The 22,374-nt window shown below is 35.4% G+C and overlaps 1 protein-coding gene across 1 annotated transcript in view; it reads left to right on the top strand.

The window, feature by feature from the left end:
* Positions 1 to 378: 378 nt before the first annotated feature.
* The window catches only part of zip (myosin heavy chain 10), a 45,032-nt gene continuing 23,036 nt past the window's right edge, over positions 379 to 22,374 (top strand). The window contains exon 1 of the mRNA XM_013313710.1: positions 379 to 1,163. Within this exon, the coding sequence (XP_013169164.1) occupies positions 819 to 1,163 (345 nt within the window). The 5' untranslated portion in view covers positions 379 to 818. The remainder of the gene's footprint in view (positions 1,164 to 22,374) is intronic.

The following is a 22,374-nucleotide window of genomic DNA, read 5'->3' as shown; positions in this document are numbered from 1 at the left end:
TACCAGTATAAAATAAGTATGAAACTCCTTACTGACTTTGACTGAAATGTAAAAAAATGATAATCAATTTAAATTAACCCTTAAATTAGTACTATTTAAATTTTTGCAAATTTACAGTTAAAACATATTTAAAAAAAAACAGATCATAAGATCATAAGTGACAATACTGGCAATGCTTGGACAAAGTTGGCAATCTTTTCTTGACAGGTTGTAAGTTTGTTCTCAATTACAGTTATCTTGACAGAAAATCACTCAGTTCAGCCGTACCATTGGTGGAAAAGTTTCGATTAAACTTTAATGAAGTATTACAACCAATAAGAAAAGTTTAAATTCAACGGTCATCACAAGAATTTAGACGTTGAGGACGAACTTTGCCGTCTGATACAATAAAAAAAAGAATTTTTGGTGCGTTTTGTACGTTCGTTTCGCGTTTTATTACTAGAAAAAGTGATTTTAGCTCATAACTTAGTAATTAAATGTGTTTTGTGTACGCTGTAAGTTAACATAATTGATCCTCATAGCATTCCGTCCAGGAAAACATCGAAAGTTTTGTAATATATTTGGCTAAAGACAACCTGAATTCGGGCGTCGACCGGTTCATCCCTCCTACCCGTAATAACCGTTGCGATTCTGTCAGTCGTGTCAGTCGCAATCGTAATTTTGTACGTGTCGTACCGCGTTTACGGCACGAGGCGATCGTAGGGGTGTCTTAGAAAGCGAGTGTTGTGTGCAGTGTCGGTAGGGGCGTGCGTTTAATGTGGTATTCAGCGCCGGTTTTAGGTTATCGCAAGTCGTGTCGCGCGGCGTGATCAGGCGCGATGGTGGACATGGATAGAAACGACCCGGAGCTCCGGTACCTGTCGGTGGACCGGAACAGCTTCAATGATCCGGCCACGCAGGCGGAGTGGACCCAAAAACGTTTGGTGTGGGTGCCCCATGACACCCAAGGGTTCGTCGCGGCAGGAATAAAGGGGGAGCGTGGAGATGAGGTCGAAGTGGAAATTGCGGAGTCGGGGAAGAGGATGCTGGTGCCTATAGATGACATCCAAAAGATGAACCCGCCGAAGTTCGACAAAGTGGAGGACATGGCGGAGCTGACCTGCCTCAACGAGGCTTCCGTACTGCACAACATCAAGGACAGATACTATTCTGGCCTTATTTATGTAAGTACATACACATTATAATTTTTTTAGTATTATTGTTAAAATTTACAGAAGACTTTAGACCTTTGAGCTATGTTGCTCATATATATCTGGTTATCTAGTATAAAGGTTGTCTTATATACTATATAATTATTAATATATGTAGTGTGTAATAGCTTTTGAAAGGAGTTATTGATATCTATCACTAGATACATTGTTCTGTTTGAGTAATAAATTGCACAATTCCCTAATGATGGTTAGTCATGAGGACTCAGTGATAACCACTTAAGTATAAGTACTTGAACATCATTAAAGTAGAAATAGAAACTACTTAGTGATAATGTAGGCATGATAATATAGTGGTCTAGATGTTTAACATTCCAACAAGGTTAATGCACTTTGTGGAAGGTGCTGTTAGCATCTCATATTCCTTTTTAATACACATTTATAAATAATGATTATAGTCTGATTAAATTATCTTTGTGAAAAGATGATTTATAATATTCCTACCAAAAGTCTACTGTTTTGTAAAATACATTACTTTTGTGTATAAAAAAATCATAGTATTGCTGACTGTCATCTTAGCAAGAATCACCCATTAGTACTAGATAATGTTTAGTAAAGTTCTTAGGTAACAGGATTGATCATCATTTATAAAATGAAGAAATAATAAAAGTTTGTAATATTTAGGTCTCAAATCTCCATGTAATTTATAAATTGGTGCTAATTTGTTTCTTATAATCTGCAAACAGAAAATAATTGCCAGTTACCATTGCAAAGTCTTCACAAACAAAATACTGATATATTTTTTTACATATTCCATGTAAAAATATATAAATGGTGACAAATATTATCATAATTATGACTCAGTTATCTAACATTTCCTGACATTTTTTACTGATGTTTATGCAGTCATAATGTTAATATTGATAAATGGTTATAAAAAGATGTCTTTACATTTTTTGATATGTATATATGCTACCTTTTTATCTAGCAATGCAATGCTTTATAGTTTTCTCTTACCTAATACATTCATATAACTGTGCTTGTAATTAAAATGTCATTAAAAAGTATCACCAATACTTATTGATTGCTAGTCATCTTATTAATACATATTATAAATTCGAATGTTTAAATGGATGTATGGATGCGTGTTTGTTTAAAAGTGCCTCCGGAAAGACTACACGGATCTTGCTCAAATTAGGCATAGATGTAAAATAGTCTGTAAGAATATGTATACTACGTATGACGATTTTTTATAATTTCGCGCGAATAGAATCGCGACCGACAGCTAGTTTATTCTTAACAAAATGTAAAAGAATCTATTATGAAATTATATATTCTATACATCTATATTAAATGCTTTCTACACATCTATGGGTTGCTTTTAGACATTATGTGAATTCCGAGAATAAAAAATAGATGTCAAAAATATTAATGTTAATTGAGCTTTAACTTCAGTTTTAAATGTGGCATTGTTATGTCAATATTTCTGTTAATTGTTGCTTACATATTTTGTTGGAACTTTATTATCAATTCTCTGAAAATATTATAAAGGAATAACAAGAATTTACGTTTACAGAGATGATGTCATTCTATATAAAAGTATTTAACCTTGTTGAAGAGCAGTAGAATTTTATTTGACGTTATTAACACTTGTTAGTCAAGATTTATTAATAGTTTCAAATTAACTATGCACAGTTCTATAAATTAATCTGACTGACCTGCGATTCAGTTCGTTTAAATTAAAAGAAAACTTAAATAGTAGCCTATGTGCTCTTCCAGAATAGGCTCTGCACCTATGCAAAGTTTCTCAGAGTTAAGGTGTTTTAAAGATACTTTCTTACAAATATTAATTCATCCATACATGCAAACTTTTGCATTTATAATATTTGTAAGATTGTACGATGAATGAATCTATAATTTGCCTTTTCAGGACCGTTTTAAAAATTGTTAATGTGATTCTAATATTGCTTTTAGTTTAATAATAAAAAATATCACATGAAACATGTAAATATATTTAAGCTTTTTAGTTGCTTTATAACTGCATCAATATGATTTGTGGAATGCTTCAGTATTATGTCTAAGTACCCCATACCAAGGCGGTGGCACGTTTCTCGTATGTTTTCCTCATGGGTCACGACTACGTACCACCATAACCGCCGCGTTGACTCACGTATAACAATGGCGGTTACGATTCAGACGCTTTGTACGTTTTTGATGTTGGTACATGTACATCCCGAAATAGCACTAACTGACGTAATGACATCCATGTTTCGGTTGAATTGCTAATTAAATAATATAGCACCTATTTTAAGGGTCAGGCCTCTATACCCCGCACCCTGTGTATAAGCACAACAGGTTTTCGTCTCCTAAATTCATCTATCATTCGTAATTTCAGTCATCATATAGTAAATGTGTTGGAGGTAACACACCTGCTTAGAAAAAATCATATATCCAGACTAGTAATAAATCTAGCTATGTCACCCAGGGGATAGTGCACCTTCCCAACACTGAAAGTATTTTCCAATTTCAACAGAGTCTGTAGTTTTACCCTATTCAAAGCTAACAGTGAAATCTTTCCTATTTATAGTATTAGTAAAGATTATGACAGAATATGATTAATGTTTATTAATAATTTATTTATATTTTTACTCATACAAGCATATAATAATAGAGAAAATATCTGTGACAGCCTATTTTATTTATTGACTCATATATTTTTTCCATGTATATAAACATCTCTTATTAGGTTACAATGCTTTATGGAGATTCATATTTTCAATATCTTCATTATGTACAGTTTCAAACAGCTGGTTGTTGTGTCTTTCTACCTTTAGCAGACATGTTGTCGAGGTTTATATACATATGTGGTTGTTAATGTGAGGTGGTTGAAGTAATTACTTTATAGTACGAAATCTAAATGTCTCGTATATCTGAAGATAAACATAAAATGTTATTGGATTTCTTCAAAGAAGTAAGTATATTCTATTTCGTTCCAATTTCTTCTTTATAATACAGAAGAATAAGAGTGATAATTGTTTGTATGCTCTGATCTTGCAAGTTTCATGATCTATGCAGAAGTACTGGCTACATTTAACTTTCGTTCACTTGTAAAGAAGTAATATGTTGGTGGTATTGTACACTTGATCTTCGACGTGTATAAATGATTTTGTTCACGGTGTTTATAGTAAACAATACGTTAGGCCGGTTTGGCAACGGCGCGGTTTTCGAGTGGCTCGCCATAGCTGGCGAAGCGGCAACGTTGCAATCGCCCAAAATCACGATCCTTCACAAGAGAGACAGAGACGAACGTAACATATGAATTAAAACAACCATAATATATGTTTCGATAGAGTAGTTTTTGTTTCTTTCTTCGCCTGGTATATCTGAAGGTCTATAGATCCAAAGATTCTTAGGGATGATTTGGAGTACCATCTTCTGATTCTAGATCTGGTAGTAACCAGATCTAGAATCAGAAGATCACAGCCGGATCAGAATATAAGAAATCACATTATTGTTCACGTCTTTGAATATGTTAATAAATTCGTTTAGTCGCAACAAATTCTTTATTGTGGCTTCTGATGGCACTCCTCCAAGACACAAAACTCCCCCAATGAAAACTGCCATTTTGCTAGAACTATCTGACGCTTTCATGTTAGAATGTTTGTGTTTTTAATCTAGTTTGTGTCGGCGTGGTCTGTTTCAGGAAAAATGTAATTTGAATGAGTTGTTTTTGTGTATTATGTTTTAATGAGTGGCCATTCGACCTTGGTAGCCTTGACACTGAATTTTAGTCTATTTTAGCTTCTCTATAAAAGTGTTTCGTTTGGATAGGTGTTTACGAGATGGTGAGGATTTGTTGTATAAGCTATTATCACTTATGAATTCCTGTTAGCATCAGAGTAATACAAATATCTCTCAGCGTTATCAGCTGATTGCGAGGTAGACATCGTTGCATCCCATTGGTGTTAGTTTTCAAAGTAATATGTTAGTGAGTAAATCATCTGCCATTCCTATATATCTTGTAAAGTTGCTAAAGCTTTTCTCACTTGTCTACAAAATAGTATCAATGAAAAAATATGTGTAAATTTATTCTCTACCATTTCAATCCATTAATTAAAATAAAGCCATCGACATTGTGGCGACGAAATTATCTCATACGGTCGCGGGAAATAACGGTATAATACACTACGTGCCGCAGATTAGAAAGAAGCTAGCTAATCAACAAAGATACATATAAAATATAGTTTTGTAACAATATAATTATAAAACAACTTGTTTATAGCAAATACTAAACGACCTTGAGTATCCCAAGAAACAAGGGGGATGCATTATATAGTGTGTTAATTGGTGCAAAAGTTAGTTAGATTTTTACGGTTTAAGTCAAACGCGCTTGGTCAAAGCGTGTTCGAGATGAATGTCAAGGTGAGGCGCGCCGTCGGCCGAATCGGCCGCGCCGGTCGATGACCCCGGGCGGGCGCTCTGGCGAGCGCGGGGCGCGGCGGGGGGTGGGGGGCGGCCCACGCGAATACACGCGCCGCCCTCAACCTCCAGCGACGCTCTGCTGCCCTGGTACTTGCGGTGAACTTTGCCGATACCATGTGTCGCCAGTCCCGACTACTTGGCAAAAGAACTTCGCAAAGTTCGTTCTTTTATTAAACCCTCATCGTTAAAATACGTTTTTGTTGCTAATTCATGGAACAAACAAGATAGATTTGCTCGGTATGTGTTTGTGATAACACTCAAAAGTTGAAGTTGATGATTCGAATACATAATTACGACGTGCAGATTCCAGCATCTGTAAAATTAATCTCACCTGATAGACTCATTTTCAGATTTGTTGTTGAGGGAAAGTGATGTTTCTAATCGTCTTTTAATGAAGCATCACGCTGAGCTTTTTGTTATCATTTCCGCGTGAATCGATTTGAAATGATAATAATATAAAATTAATTTATATCAACTTTTACGGAAGAGTTCATAACATTGTCGAGTTTACATCTTCTTACGACGTAATGGACGTAGATCTTTCTTATTGAATGCTACTAATCGCAGTTTCTTGCGCATATTTCTTGAGATGTTTATTTATTCACCAATACCAAGAGTACGTTCACATTAAGTTGGCGAGTTATCGGCTTTAAACTTGATTTACGATACGCCGTCACGTATCGGGCGGATACGTGTAATTTTAACCTTACCCTCGCCGAGACGTTGGCGTAAACATCGCCTCTCTTACTCTCATCATTGATCAATCTGCCTTTGTATCTAAAATCATCATTCGAGAAGATTCATTCATTTGAATAAGTTCTATATAGTGTTTCCTGGTTTCAATCTAGTCATAGATATTATTAGTAGCCTTATTCTAAAGTTCTTTGATAAAGAATTTTATCATTCATTGGCTTTATTAGATGTCCCTCTGATTGCATTATGTTCTTACGTCATCTGATAACAACGATAAAGAGTGCAATGTAGTTGATAACGTAGACGGAAAATGCTTGCGGTAATATTTTATGGTAATTCGGTACTAAACAGTCGTTGATATGTTATGCTTACTAATGAGAAACTATTTGGTGAAAGGTAATAAAAATAATCTAAAGTATTTTGTCACTCCTCTCGCTTGTCTCTGACTGAAATACTAACTTGGCACAGTGCGTGCTAGATCTAAAGAATGTTATAGACTTAAGACTTACTTCCTCACCATTCAGTTCCTAATGTAATTCTGAAATAACGACTGTAGTGCTGTGTTTTAAAGCCGTAATTAAGTGCCGCACCTTTCATAGGATTCCAGGCGTTATGTCTTAGGAATAAGCGCGAATGTTGCATACAAAGTGGATATTGAGGCTGCATTGCCTCTCGACGTGAACCGCACCCCATGCAGACGGCGAGCCCTCATGGGGGGAGGTGGTGGCAGACCGTGCGGGGAAGGGGGCACAGGTCAAATGAAAGTTTCAGACGAAGCGAATAGATTGTTAGTAAGAGCGGATATATTCGATATACGCCGGTTATTGCGCAGACATCCTGCAAGGAATGCCTTGAAGGCAATTGGAATTTCAATTTGTTTGCAAGGAAGAAGTTTTCAATGTAGTCGTAAAGCTCTTCTACAAACTTCACACGTATTGTTGACTTTCTATTAAGGTTTTTTACATTCTATTGGAACATTTCCACTCACAAACAGGCTTTCTTACTGCGACTCACTTCGTTTGAAAATTGAAAACTGATCCTATTTTTTTCGATGAAAAATATTTTTATAACAAAAATATCCTAGAATTGTAGTTTGTGACAAATGAAGTAACCTCTGCAATAAGACAAGAAAATTTAATTAGAAGATTTTTTTTTTCAAATTATATGTAGAACAATGCGTACATACATTCGTGTATTTTGGCAATCATGTGTAAATTGTTATTGTAAAAATATCCAAAAAAAGTTTTACAAAGCAATGTAAAAACACCATGGTTTTTCACATTTGTCATTATAAATATGGAAAGCTCCATGACTGAATGGTTGGGAAAAACTAGTGGTGTTTTATTGCGCATGTTTTAAATTGAAAAACTAGTGCTGGGACAATTCGAACATCGATGTTATATTTCGTAGAAATTGTCATGACCAAAACAATTGATAAGTAATCTAATGGCAGCTGATTTGTTCGGAAATAACCGTTATCGACAAGGACTTACTGTATATAAGATTGTACATACGACATATATGTACCTATTTACAATACAATGGAATGTTATTATTTTGCTTGATTTATAAAAAAAAATAATATGAAAATTTTTGTGCATTTCAAATTTAATTTACACTAATAACAAAGCTATTATGGAGTCTTTTGTATTACAGTTATTATAGTGTCACAGCAAACAGTTTGTCCTAGTTTTAAAAATTATTATCCTTAAAAGCCTACTGCGGTTCAACGTTCGGGTTCTGTGGCTGCTAGTGGGAGTCGGGGGGATTGCAGCCTTGTTTGCGCGTCATTACACGAACACTATAGTGCAAAGATGAGATGAATAAAAAGTATAATTTTAATTATTTCTATTTTTAAATACAGTTAGAATTGAATGAAGATAGTCACAAAGATCACATGCGATGGATGGATGACAAATGGAAGAAATGGAGGGATTTAAATGTAACGGCTAATAGAGATAGATATGAAGATAATATTGTGCCAACTCACCGGGATTCACCACCCACCCGTAGGGAGAATGCTGAAAGATGTTGATTTAAATATACATCAAACATAGTTTTATCAGCCGTAGTAAAAAAGCTATGAAACCGTGTTTAACGTATTATGTCATGCGGATGAATTCGCGTTGTTGACGCGTTGCTGGATGTTTGCGTTGGCAAGCTTTCCACTTCCAACTAATGGACATTCGAATCGTCCCGAGCTAACATTTGCTCTTGTATCGTTAATATAATTTGCCTTGGAAATTCCTATTAAAATTAATTGTACAATGCTGTTGTTTGTATTTCTATAATACTAAGAAATATATTGGTTCCCCGATTTGGTTACTTACGTACGGCAGTGCGGTGTTTTAATTGGTGGAACTTGATAAGAATGGTTGTCTTTGTGTAGTAACGTAGTTTACCAGATATCACACTTTAGTATGCATATCAATGGCCATCCTTTATATCGGTTTCCGTCATCTGGTACAAAAATAATGTTTCGATAAAGAATTACTCCGCGTTATATCCGGTTTCATTTTTAACAAAACTGTTGTATTTATTTTGATATATTATAGAATCTACTTTTTATCCTTAAGTTTATTCGTAAAATCTTTATGGATAGTACAAAAATACGTCCGTCTGTCCGCAATGCAGATACTTTGCAGTTACAGATCCTGGCTTCCAAAACTGCCATCATTTGCAAACAAGATATCAGTTCGCGAGGGAAAAAGTATACCTACCGAGTTGAATTCAAATGTTTTACTGTCAATGTTTTTAGTCTGTGTTGTTTGTCTTGTGATTTTATGATCTCCTGGTACTTTGTAACTTGGATTGGTGAACTGTCACCTGGCTATGGTGGCTTTCTAAGTAAAGATTTGTAAATTATATTTAACTAGCTGTCGCCGGCGACTCCGTCCGATCCGTTAACCCGTTTCGGAGATACCTTCTAATAAACATCCATCCATCCATTTGCTGCTTTGCTTGATTGCTAATGAATGAATAGCGAAACTAGTAGCGCGTTATAATATGTCTATCGGTTGCAGGAATAGTGCGGCGTTTATTTTAAGTTGAGGCGATGATGTAATGCTCCGTATCTTACCTTTACGTGGCGCCTTTACCAATGTACCTTATCTAGTCATATTAAACAAGATATTTCTTAACCCGTCTTCGGTACGTAAAGGTAAAGGTTTAAATGTTAAAGCTTGCTTGCGTACTACTATGGAAGGGAAAGTCCAAGTTTATAAAATGATAAAATACAAAATATTGTTTCGAGATATCGAAGAATTCCACGTCAATACGTGATGCATCGTGAACAATACCCAATTTGATAAAAATGTAACGTAAAAACCCAAAGAATACTATATTTATTTTCTGATTTTAGAGGGGTTTTGTGAGTGTCACATTATAAGGAAAGTTGCTGGAACGACTCAATGAACTTTTAACTCTACGATTTTTTGACATGTAACTCCGTCTTGATGAGAAACAACTTTAAAAGTAAAATGTCGAAAAGCTTTTAACGGTTAATAAGTCAAAGAAGTTCGTGGAGGTTGTCGTAAGCGAGTCGTTTAATAAAAAGCCCGTGTGCTGCAACATTCGCTCACTTGTCCAACTCCTTATCTGGCATATCGGGGCAATCTGTGTCGCCATCGGGACGCAGTCAATACTGATTACTATAGCCCGTAATCAACGCGATTTCACCAATATTGACACTCAGCGTCAATCTTGAGCCTGTTGGCTAAATCGATTTTGACAATAATGTGTCATTCGATTCCAATTTTATGGAGTTTTAGGAGTACAGTCAGACTAGCCTATTTTTTTTATTTATTAACGACTAATTGTGCTTCTAATTTGCGAATCGTTTATTAAATGGTTGGTGTTTGTTATAAAAACAAGAGGGCAATCGTTTGGCAATATTACAAAGTTGTACATTTTTCCGATTATGCTTTGTTACAAAGGGTTTTTAAAGTAATGAGTAAGTCTGTATGCATGTTGTTCGCAGAGGCATCGGGGTCGTTACACGTAAATTTGTAATTTAGTGAGAACTGCTAACCGATACTGGGTATTAATAAACCGCTCGGGTCAGCCGTAATTCAATTTCCACGCGTTCGCAAATTGTGTTGCGCGGTGTCGTCGACCTGCACGTATATTAAGAATGTTTTTCCATAATGCAAACGATGCATCGACGCGGGGGGCTCGCGTCACAATGCAACGGCATCTTATCGCCGATTTTGGTCCTTATAAGTACAAGCGAAAGGGTCATTCTCCTATGTAGATATTGTATATTTTCGTCAACGTGCACAATATTTTAGCACCCACCCCACATGCGAGAAGGGTCAATATTCCGCGAATTCGCAGTTGCATTGGGAGTTACAAATGTACTGGCATAATCAGCACTTGGTGTCCGGCGATATTTTTCATAGTTAATTAGACGTCTCATCGCTTTGTAACGTGAGACAAGAGGTTCTTTATGTACTGTTTAATGGTATTCATTGACGGCGCATATTAAATATAGCGACACGTCAAAGGTTAACCAACAGTCGTCTTTTCTTTGTCTTTGATGAAAACTTTTAATATCCTCTTATTCAATTTTTGCTACATGTATGGAACGGTAAACATTCATGATAGCTGTAAATTTCAATTAAAGATAACTTGAGATGTCTAATGGATATGTTGCCAATATATTTTGTTAAAGGAAATAACAGACTGAAATGTTTTATAGCACAAAATCCCACGGTTATTCTTAAGGGCATTTTATTTAGGTTATAAATCTTATCATGCAAAGCGACCTCGATATAAGTATGCGAAAAATGTGCTTCTAACAAGTAAAACACAATCAAACGCAATTTAAAAATAGTTATTGATTTAAGTTGTTCTTCTATATCCTGTACATTACATACACGTTTAAAGCGATTGCTGTTTTCGAAAGTTGATGATAATAGCAATGACCTGGTCGTGCCGTCATTAATCATTTTGCAGAATAAAGAAAAAAATGTACCAGCCCTCTCGTGCGTGCGACAGCTGTTAATACGTGGCCCGTTATTCGGAACGCAGCCCAAAAATGGGCGCATTCACACCGCACCGAAAGCATTGTCCTTCGTCACGTCGGTCTAAGTACGGCCACATCTATGTTGAGTGGCCAGGCTATATAAGGCCAGGTTCTATTTCAGCCATATGCGCGTGCGCAGATGTTGCATCGATTAACTCTATACGTCGATACTTCGCAATCGATCTCAGATATTTTCCACCGACTAGATTGTTTATTGCTCTCTGTGGGAACCGTTGACGGCCTCTTGACTTGAAACATAATTTTTAACGATTGATTGGCAGCTCTTGCAAATATATCTAGGGTGTAACAAACTCAACATTTTTTTTGGCTTTTTAGACATACGGTCAATAAAGATGGTTGATGTATAAGCGTGAATAAAACTCGAAAATATTTTCTACGAGATACGTGTCCGTCGGTCTAAACTTTTCGAAAAAAATATTTTTGCATTTGACCGCATTACTGAGTCTCAAAGTTAGCAATTAAAATGGAATTCGTATCAATTATTCCAAACAAGTTGTTTTATAATACGTGCAATGTAAATAATTATGTCACATTACACAACAGTATCGCATTTTTTTGAAATCGATAAAACCGTAAGCTTGGACAATAAATTAAGGGTTGACACGAGTTTGTGTTGCTTAAAACTCGTGAAATAAGTTTCCTTGTCAGTGTGTCTGTAAAATGTGTTATGAGAGAGAAATTCGAAGAAGAATTGCGATAATGGATGTGCAATTATAAAAACTAAACCATCCTTTGGATCTAAGACTCATACAAACACTGAGTCCTAATATTTGTTTCGCGTCTTCTTAGTAACTCGGGGATTCCCCGAATTGAACATCGATACACTGTATGTCTGTCAATTCTTGTGAAATTTATTCAAGTACTGAATTTGATATTTGGTTTTATTTATTTGATTATTTTTTCAAAAACAAATATGAGAAGTCACTGGGCAAATAAAATATTAAATAAATAAGAACTCATGATGGTAACTCAGGTTAACCTGTAATTACAGATTGAACACGCTCCCGCCACACGCTGGCAAAAAATATAAAAATAATATCCTTTTGCAATATGCCATTTATTATACTGCAAATGCTTAAGGTTCTGCAAATCGCTGGCTTGCATAACCCTGTGCCGTACATGGCGGGGGCCGGTTTGGACCTTCGTAAAGTGGGTCGACCATATGGCCTGCCGTGTACATAGGACTCCGCGTTACGTGAAAGATGTAACGGTGGATGCGGGTTCGATTCCGGCTTGCATTTTTGTTATCATAACCATAAATTGTTGCAATGTGTTATGCCATAGTTCGTGGGAAATGTGTTTAGTATGTGCTTTTTATTGTGCCATGTACGATCGATCTTCTATATACTTACACATGGAGGTAACTTAAATAACTTACTAGTTTTGTAAGTTATGACGTCTTATGATAATTCTTTAAAACATAACGATCCTAACGTGCTTCAGTATGATCATATCGCCTTCTCAACATTTAGTTAATCAACTCCGAAAGAGACATCATTATAAATTAAGTTTTAATTTTTTTTTATTTCTCGAATTTAGGTTGACACCTCATTGTCAACCTACCAATTTACCTTGTAACAAAAGTTTATCGGTTAAGACATTAAATATAAATTGTACTCGTACATTACAATACACGGCGCCAGCGAGCGGTGCCGAGTGACGTCGCTAGTCTGCAGCTTGCAAAGGTTTTTACCTTATTCGTGCGTAATTTTCGCACCGGCCCTGGCCGAAATACACTTAATCTTAAAGCGAGGAGTTATGTGCCAGCCTAAAAAATATAACACGCAGTAAACTGCTTTAAAAGACTTGAGTTTTTTAGGTTATAATTTATTTTGTTATATTGGTATATCGTATGAAATAAAGACTCAGGATATTCAGGAGCTAGGAAAAGACACATGCTTACCTTTAAGCTTAAATATTTGTCGTATTTCTTTTTTATTTAATAAACTACAAATAAACAGCTTTAAAACATATTAAAACTTAGTGTAATATTGTAAGCAATAAAACATACAAATGTTTCGTTATTTAATTTTCGTAGTGAGGGAAATAGTGCTACAAAGCAAAAAACCGAATACGTAACAGTAAAAGAAATATGAAGCTTGCATAATTATGGGAAAAATTTGAAATATAAAAAGAAACAATAGCTATGTGTATCACATGACAAAGGAAAGAGGTTTATTGTAGTGCGTGCTACGAATGTGGAAGCCACGCGCGCCCGATACATAGACATCGCCAAGCGCATATACAAGGCTTACTACTTAATAACGAAAGTATTAAATCAGCTAGTATTCATTGGAGATGATTAATATGTAATAATATTTATCGTTGATTACGTCATGGATACCTTGTTGTAGAAAATATTGAAAATTGGCAAAAGTCTAAGCAGTAGTTTTCGTTCAACTGATTTACTTTGGACTTTATATTAATAGGCATATTAAAAACTGACATTTATATTTTAAGAACATTTTTTTTTCATATTATTTCTACTACAATCTTGTTTAGTAGGTTATTTTGTTTGTATATTTGACCTACATGTTTTATTTAAAAAAAATTGCTGATATATTTGTGTTACATTGGCATTGATTATTTGATGACATAGAAATATTAAGTATGACATACATCAATAACGAAATAAAATAAAGTAAATATGTTGCTAATTTTTTTCCCTCATAAACGTTAATTTACTATACCGACACTCTAACCACTGAGCCATAGTATTCACACATAAAGTCATGTGAGTGTATTGTGTGGTACGCGCGATGTCAATGGCTTTTTTTTCTCAGATTTTGTAGTGCGTTACAAAAGGCGAGTACGGCTGCCATTCTGTGGCGCTACTTCAAAAGCTAAGAGGCTGATTGTTCTTACGAGAAGACCCTCAAAGAACAATTGCTTTGTTACGTTATAGTAATTGTATTGGTATTAAAAGAATATGGATAGAAGTTAAGATACTTTTTGTTTATGTCAACTTTGAACTCGATTATCCAAGGTTATTGGGGGATCATGTTTTTCTTCTAATAATCTTACTAATATTATAAAAGCGAATGCATAGATGGATGGATGAATGGACATATGTATGTATGTTTGTTTGAAGAATGGTTGAACGACTCTTGATGTAAATTGTCATACATAAAGAACAAATTCTAATAGGACACATATACTACTAATTATGTATTTTTTTTTAATTCCGAGCGGTTGGAGTCGCGGGCGACCATTAGAGTAACATAATTCCGACCTCTAGTTGTATACCAAAAATTAGAATACATTATAATACTTTCTTATATACGATGAAGATAAGATGAAACTTTTCGACATCAATTTTGTAGTATTGCAGTAGTAAAATTGCATGTTGAAAACGACTAAAAGTTATTCGAAAGTTCAGTGTGCAGTATCAGTATTATTGCCGACGGCGTATGACACTGCCTGTTGGTTGTCGATGTTTCACCCATGACATTTGGATTGTGGGTCTCGATCTCACGGTAAAGATCCAGCTTGAATATAAAATCGCGAGGATGTCAATTTATGCATAGTAGCAGTTGAATCTTTTGAATGTTTTCAGGCCTAAAATAAAAAAAAAATGGGTAGTCTATCTGTAGTTCCAGACTATTTTCTACATCTATTTTACAGCAAAATCCATACTCCCTTCATCGAGATTTCTTCAAACAAACATCCATCCAAACATTCGTATTTATAATATTAGTAAGACAATTAATTTGAAGTGTGAACAGTGCACATTAAAATTGTTAAAAAAATATGCATCAAATTATAAAACAAAACACAAAACCCGATCCTTTCTTTAGTTGAACAAATAATATTGGCTAACATTTATCGGTAAGATTAATGACAAAAAACTTATTAATTGTTCGTCAGGCAATCAATATGACACTATCTCTGTGGTACAATTGTATAACCCACTTGGTTACACGATTGTAAACGACTGTTTAATGTTAATGCCACTTTATCTAATGCGCACGCTAATTAACAAATAAATAACGTTCACAATCGAATGCCGCATACATTAAAGAATTAAACGACACACAAATAATTGTAACCTCGTTTGTTTTTTAAACATAAATATACCGTGGAAAGTTTTTTTCATATAAGAGAAGGTGGCAAACGAGCGGCGGGAACACCGAGGTGATCAACGACACCCATGGACATCTGCAACACCAGAGGAACTGCAGATGCGTTTATAAAAGACTTTATAAGAAAATAATTTGCAAATAAAACCACGATGTGGCGATGCATTTTTCTTAGGCTTTTCCTACCACGTGATTTGTTAAAAAGTGTCTAAAACTGATACTTTGTTATAAATGACCGATACAGTCGCGACGAGTGAAACCGCCGTCCTGCGTACCTATGACTCACATCTGAAGAACGTTAACAAAATATTTCGTAAGCCTCTCCTCGGATTTATGGCTTCCAATTTTATTTTTATTAAAGCTTTCGCAGTTGGTTTACCTACTTATGTAATAAATACGACAATTTATTGAATTTTAATCTAATTGCAAAACATATTTCAATATCATCTTTATGTTTTTTTCTCACGTTATATGACTTGAAAACGATGATTGACATGAGGTCAGTCGTATGCCATTTTCAAAAAAATTATATTTGCTTTAAGTTTTTTTTTCTATTTTCGTTTAAAAAGTTGCATTTTTCGTTATTGCCAGTAAAGGACCCTACCCACGTTCGGAATTCGAACGTGCCAAACTTGTTACACAACTTAACGGACTTCGTGTTCCGTAGTATTTTCGACTTTAAGTTGTGGTGTTAGTGACGATTATGACTTTATCCTGAAGGAGCCGTCTCAACGAATATCAAGGACACCACGGATCGATTTATTTTTAGGTTTAAGTAACCCATTGTTTTAAGAAACGGTTTGAAAACTAATGCCATACTTGGAACGAGTTATTATATTTTGCCCCAAGACGTTGGTCCTAGTCCGAACCTGCGTTGGCTGTTTTTGCACAAAAGCGTTGTCTTCGAGATTTTTGTAGATGAAAAAATTCAAGTCGTCAAAGTTTTCTCCACAACAAGATTTTAATATCATCCACAAAATGGAGCGCTCTTAAAATCAATTTGCGTGCAGTTCACGCATTTTGTATTGGAAGGAACAAACCTAAACCTGTGGCAAAATATATCAACCGATTTTAATAAAAACACATCCTTTTTTTTCTCCATTGACTTGAGGTTTATTTAGTTTTTTTCCTAATTACATCAGGACTGTCAATAAGTTATTAAGAGAATGAATTAGGTATGTATGTATACAGATAATCCAACAGGTATGTTGTTTTAACGATTTTTTTCCTAGCAGTCCGTGAGGCGTTCCCCGCTCTTTCCCCCGCCGCGTCCTCTCCGCGCGAAGGTCGTCGCACGCGTTCCAAATTCAAATAACAATGCCTGTTGTGCGGGACACGATACATCGCCAAAAATTACCAAGTTAATGCAACGATCATATTACTTTTAAAATGAATATAAATTAGTTTGTGCCTATTATAATACGTTACGATATTTTTAAGGCATGACGCTATCATGGTGCTAAAAACTTTACATATCTAACAACTGTAAAGAATTTACAAACTGATGTGAGTAATATTACTTGCGATTAAACTCTTTTGACTATTTAGATGACATCATCTTTTGAGTACTGTCCAGATGTGTCCAAGATGCTTTAGTTTTGTTTGTTATTTATTTCATAAATATATAGTGTATTTTATTTACGTAGTTGATTAGGTAAAAAAATCGAACCTCCAAACACTATCAAATAGCAATTTCTTCTCATTCGATTGTGTGCCGTCACTTGCGGTGTTGAAGTGCCGTCAACCGCAAACAGTTTGCCTTATCGCGCGAGCACCAATTAAACAAGTCTAAATATTAATTAGTAACATTGTACTGTAAACAAAACTTATCAGCGGGAATTCGGTGACGACAGACAGAAGGACTACTAAGTAATAAAATAAACATACAGAGCAACAAGGATAACTGACCCGGTGGGCATAAGTGAAACTAAATTATGATAGCTCACTAGCGCCCTCCTGTCAATGTCAAAAAAGCGTCATAAGCCCCATTTCACACTAGCCATGTTATGTTTTATATTTGCCCATATTGGTTTTACATATCTTCTGTCAGAACTAATCGCGATAGCAGTGCCTCTAATCGGGCCAAATATCCTTGACTATAAGTGATTGTTATAATGTGCAAAAGAGCACAAACATCTTGGCGTGTACCAGTAGGTACATAACGTCGCGGGAATGGAAACGCCGTCACCGCCCCACGTCACGTCACGTTACGATCAACAAGCGCCCTGGGAGCGACACCGATCTGCCGGTCAATTCCGGCCTGCCGAACGATAAACATTCAATGCCGATACGTGTGACAAATTTTAATATGCTCACAGAGTTGCATAACGTTACATAGTTGGTGGTCTTCGTAAAGTATAAAGACATGTACTTAAAATCGGATAAGAATTTTAACAACTACAAAGTTTTATTACTTTACAGAATAATAAGTTTAAGTACTGGTTTCATTAATTTTTTTCTTCTACTTTTCTTAGGAGCTGCAAGCACTGACCACCACAAATGTATTGGCTATAAGACGTAGTATTTTGTGCCTATTTGAATTTCGGCATTGTAGCGCTGATGGTAGCGGTTTGTAGCAGTGATGTGGATTAGAAGTAATCGTATCACACTTTCTATCTCTTCTTTCGATCTACCTTTTACTCTGTCTTAATGTTGGTAATGTTATTCATCTATCGGTTATTCAAAATGCTTTAGTATTTATTTCAAAGCAGTTACGTTGTCCTTGACGAGTTTGACCACTGTACCTTGCGTATTAATAACGCGACCTTAACTAGCTCACGAATCCATAATTTACCGTCTATTGTTTCTAATAGTGGCCCAACTCAAAGCTTTATTTGACATTGGATATAACATTTTATGGCGACTAAAATAATGAATGATATTTCGCTCTAGATTACAAAAATCTGGTCCCTAACCCCAAAATAGAGCGGTATAACAAGGAGACAATAATGATAGCCTTTTGTGCCCTAAATTCCAGATTCTCTTGTTAATATCAAAAGTTGATCCAGTAAAGATTAAGCGTCCACTGCTTGCCTCAGTTATACTCATAGAAAAATTGCTTTTAATCATTTCCCAGCTATGTTTGATAAACAAAATGAAAAGTGTATATTCTCATAGTGAACTAGTTTTTAGCGGAACCGTGTTGGTGTTTGGTAACAGTTTGGGCAACATTACCGGTAACAGATGCGACCGTTACAAGCCGCGGTGACTCATCGCACGCGTGCGTCACTCAATCCAAGGTTCCGGGTTTGAAATATGTGATGATTTTTTTATTTATTTTGAAATTGCGATATGAGGCATGAAATGTATTTTTAATTGGGAAGTAGATATATAAAACAGCATTTGATCCAAATTAGCAGAAACGGAATGAGGTTAAATATGGCTTAAGCTAAATTATAAAAACTTTGTAAAATAATTTTATATGTGTAAGTATTAATTTTCGTCTCAAATATTTATTGACACTTTTCCGTTACAAGTTTAAATTAACCGATTGCAAATATGCAGACTTTACAGCTCGATGACCTTTAAAAACTCCTACGTCCGTTCCATCAACGTCAGTTTACCTTAAACATAATAATTAAACAAATTGATAGCCTACATATAGTACGCTAAACCGCTTATTATCGCACCGTACTCGCAATTACAATGGATTTAGGTCGATCGATGAATAAGGCGTTACACGAAAATATTCGACATTCCGTCGCCGAGCTGATGATTCAATGTAGCAACGAACACTATATGCGTGAATGTTGGTATTCCTGATTCATTCTATGGTCTAAAAGCCTCTCGATTTCTTATTTTAAAGTTCCAATTTGATGTCTCATAACTGCTATGAGACTTCAAGGAAAACCGTTAACCACTCTTTTGGACATCCTGTATATAGACTACTGTCTATAAACCGTCTGTGAACCAGTGTTATAGACGGAATTTATGTTTCTATGTGTCGCAATTCTAAGGGACCTCTATAGTTTCTCTTCCACCCATACATTTACAATGGTTATGTGGCTGAACTTACTTAGATGCAGATGTATCACAGGAAATAAATTTACTTCCCACTTACTGACTTTTTACTTTAAAACATATCGTATGTTCCTTCCTTGTGATGAAACTTGTGTGAGAATTCCACATGTATGACGTCGACTGTAACAATGCAGGTTAGCTGGCAGAGCACATAACACGGAAGGCCGGGGAAAGGCTGTCGTAGTGAGTCATCTGCGAGCATTGACCCAGCTGATGCTGCCGTTGACAACTGACTCATGACAAACGGTATTCCAACCTTCGGACTGTAACTATACTATGTTATTATAATCTTACCAATATTATAAATGCAAATGCTTAAATGGAAGGATGGATGTTTGTTAAAAGGTATCTCCAGAATGCCTGTATGGATCTCGCTGAAATTAAGCATAGATGTAGAACATAATCGGAAAGAACATAGGCTACTAATTATGTTTTTTATAATCCCAAGCGGATGAATTAAAAGGTCCTATATGGCACTGTTCTGCAGCCTACCGACTGGTCGCCTATCAAAGACTTGTGTTTAATCTTCAGCTTTTGAATGCGTCGATGAGATGCCCAATTTTAATAGCAGTCAGGGACGCTTTTGACAGTGGAATTATGGGCCTATTGAATCATACTATGTAAATAAAAATAATGACCATAGGTCATGGTTGTTCGATTCGTGCGGTGAATCTTAGTCATGGGTAATCTTATTAATTACCGTCAAGTTCTGCTTATTTTTACTAGTTTACCTTGTCGAGGGATTTATAGTAACAGATGTTATAGCGATTTTTGTTTGGAATAAGATATGTGTAAACAAAATTATCAGTGTGAATAATCCTTTTAGTTTGGGTACTTTGTCACCGAAGCTCATAAATATAATTTGTTTTCCTACGTAAAATATGTTTCTTCGTATACATGAAAGTTCATGCTTTTAGTTAGCTTCCGACGACTACATTAGGGTGTGTACAGACAGACGACTGGCGCCGTTTTTATTTGAAAAATAACGTCTAGCGCTAGGCGTTGTATGTCCGGAGTTTAGTGTATTCAGTGACTCATGTGTTTGCGAATTTATTTTGCTAAATACATAAGTCAATTTACTTTACATTTTAACATCAAATACTTTTGTAATAGAGTTTGAAATAGCTTGTTTTTATGCGGGTGTGTGTCTGACGCATTCGTGGTGCTTTTACCGCGCGATGTTTTTTATTGGAAAATGTTCAATTCGATATAAATTCTCTTTGTTGATGAATAATAAATGCATTGTTTGATTTTATTGATTTCATCCAATAATAGCTGGGATATACGCACATTTTTTTTAATTTGTACCTTACGCCTATTGAACTAATCTGTCAGATTCTTGTTAGAAATGTTAATTATTTTTACTACTATTATAAATGCGAATGTTTAGATAGATGAATGTTTGAAGGCATCTCCAGAACGGCTGAACGGATCTAGCTAAAATTTGGCATGGACGTAGAACATAGTCTGAAAGAACAATTAGGTGTTTTTAATTCCGCGCGGACGCTAACTAGTTCCTAAACATGTTATAATAGAAAATGCTTTTAAGTATTCAGTGTTTATGTAGACTTCATTTGGCTAGACTAGAACATGTTAAAGGTTATCAAAGTGATTGATCTTGTGGTGTAACTAATTGATAATAATAGGCGAAGGGCGAAGGTCCCTGGCCGGGGACCGGTTTCCTGGACCGGAAAATCCTTTGGCGACAGCGCGGCGCCACGTTCCCGCAGATTTAATTATAGCAGTCGCCAATGTTCTCTCCCAGTCAGATACCAGCCTTTTTTTGCTAACATATAGATGTTGCCAGATTCTGTGAATTCCTAGCTTCTGAATCTGTTTTTGTGAAAAATGTATAGATTAAAAATATTTAAAATAAGCTATACTTATCCTACTTATATCATAAATGCAAAAATTTAGATAAATGGATGGATTTTTGTGCGACTAAACGGATTTCTATTACATTTGGCATAAATGTAAAACATAGTCTGGAAGAACAGATAGGCTAGTAATTATTTTTTTTTATTTCGCGAGGACAGATCCAGTTAAACTAAACTGCAACGAATAATTGTACTAATATTTGTTGTTTTATGAATACATTGGAAACAGGAAAAATTTCTATTTATAAATACTATTATCCTATCCATACTTGTATGTAGAAGGAAACAAATCAAGCAATATCCATGACACGAATCCAATAATTGCATATTGTACAGCTTCGAGGTTGCGAGCTCGAATATACGAAGATAATGTTAATAACAATATTATTATTATTAAATAAATAAAGCACAAATTTGTTTTATTTTTAAAAGCAACAAAGCAGAAGTTATTAGTTAGAAATTAGACGAGAAAAAATAAATTATGTCGTCGATTTATGAATACAGGTCGAATAAATGTTAAAAGGAATGAAGTATCAGTTCAGTATTGTGACACTCTTATCCTAAACAAATATATTTTATGTTTCAAATACCGCTATATCCGTATCGCACATGCTATGCAAGATATTTATGACCGTAGTTTAAAGTTCGTAATAATCCTACAAAAGCTTCTATTTTATTTGTAAACGAAAATATCTGTATTTGGGTAGAAGAGGGCGCGGCGCGACAGGTGGACGGCCTGGCCTCCCCCTCTGGCAGGTGCATCGCCCTGCAAATCCCCCCCCACACTTGACAACTCTGTTGCCTACGCACTCGGAATTGTGTTAGGGGTTTCTCTTTAAATTTATTTTGAGGCTTTGATGTAGTAAAAAAAATGAATACTACGTCGAGTTTAAACAGAGGCTATACGATTTATTTAGTAAAGTAGTCGAGTAATTTTGTAAAAAAAAACACAAGCAGGGACATAGTTGGCTTTATATCTGACAGTGCGGTAATCGGGCAAGGAAGCGGTCGCAATAGATAAGATAGGC

The sequence above is a fragment of the Papilio xuthus genome, unplaced genomic scaffold (assembly GCF_000836235.2).
Source record: "Papilio xuthus unplaced genomic scaffold, Pxut_1.1 DF827542.1, whole genome shotgun sequence".
In the NCBI taxonomy this organism is placed as follows: Eukaryota; Metazoa; Arthropoda; class Insecta; order Lepidoptera; family Papilionidae; genus Papilio; species Papilio xuthus.
Note: the sequence above shows the minus strand (reverse complement) of the source record. Positions and strands in the feature narration are given on the sequence as shown.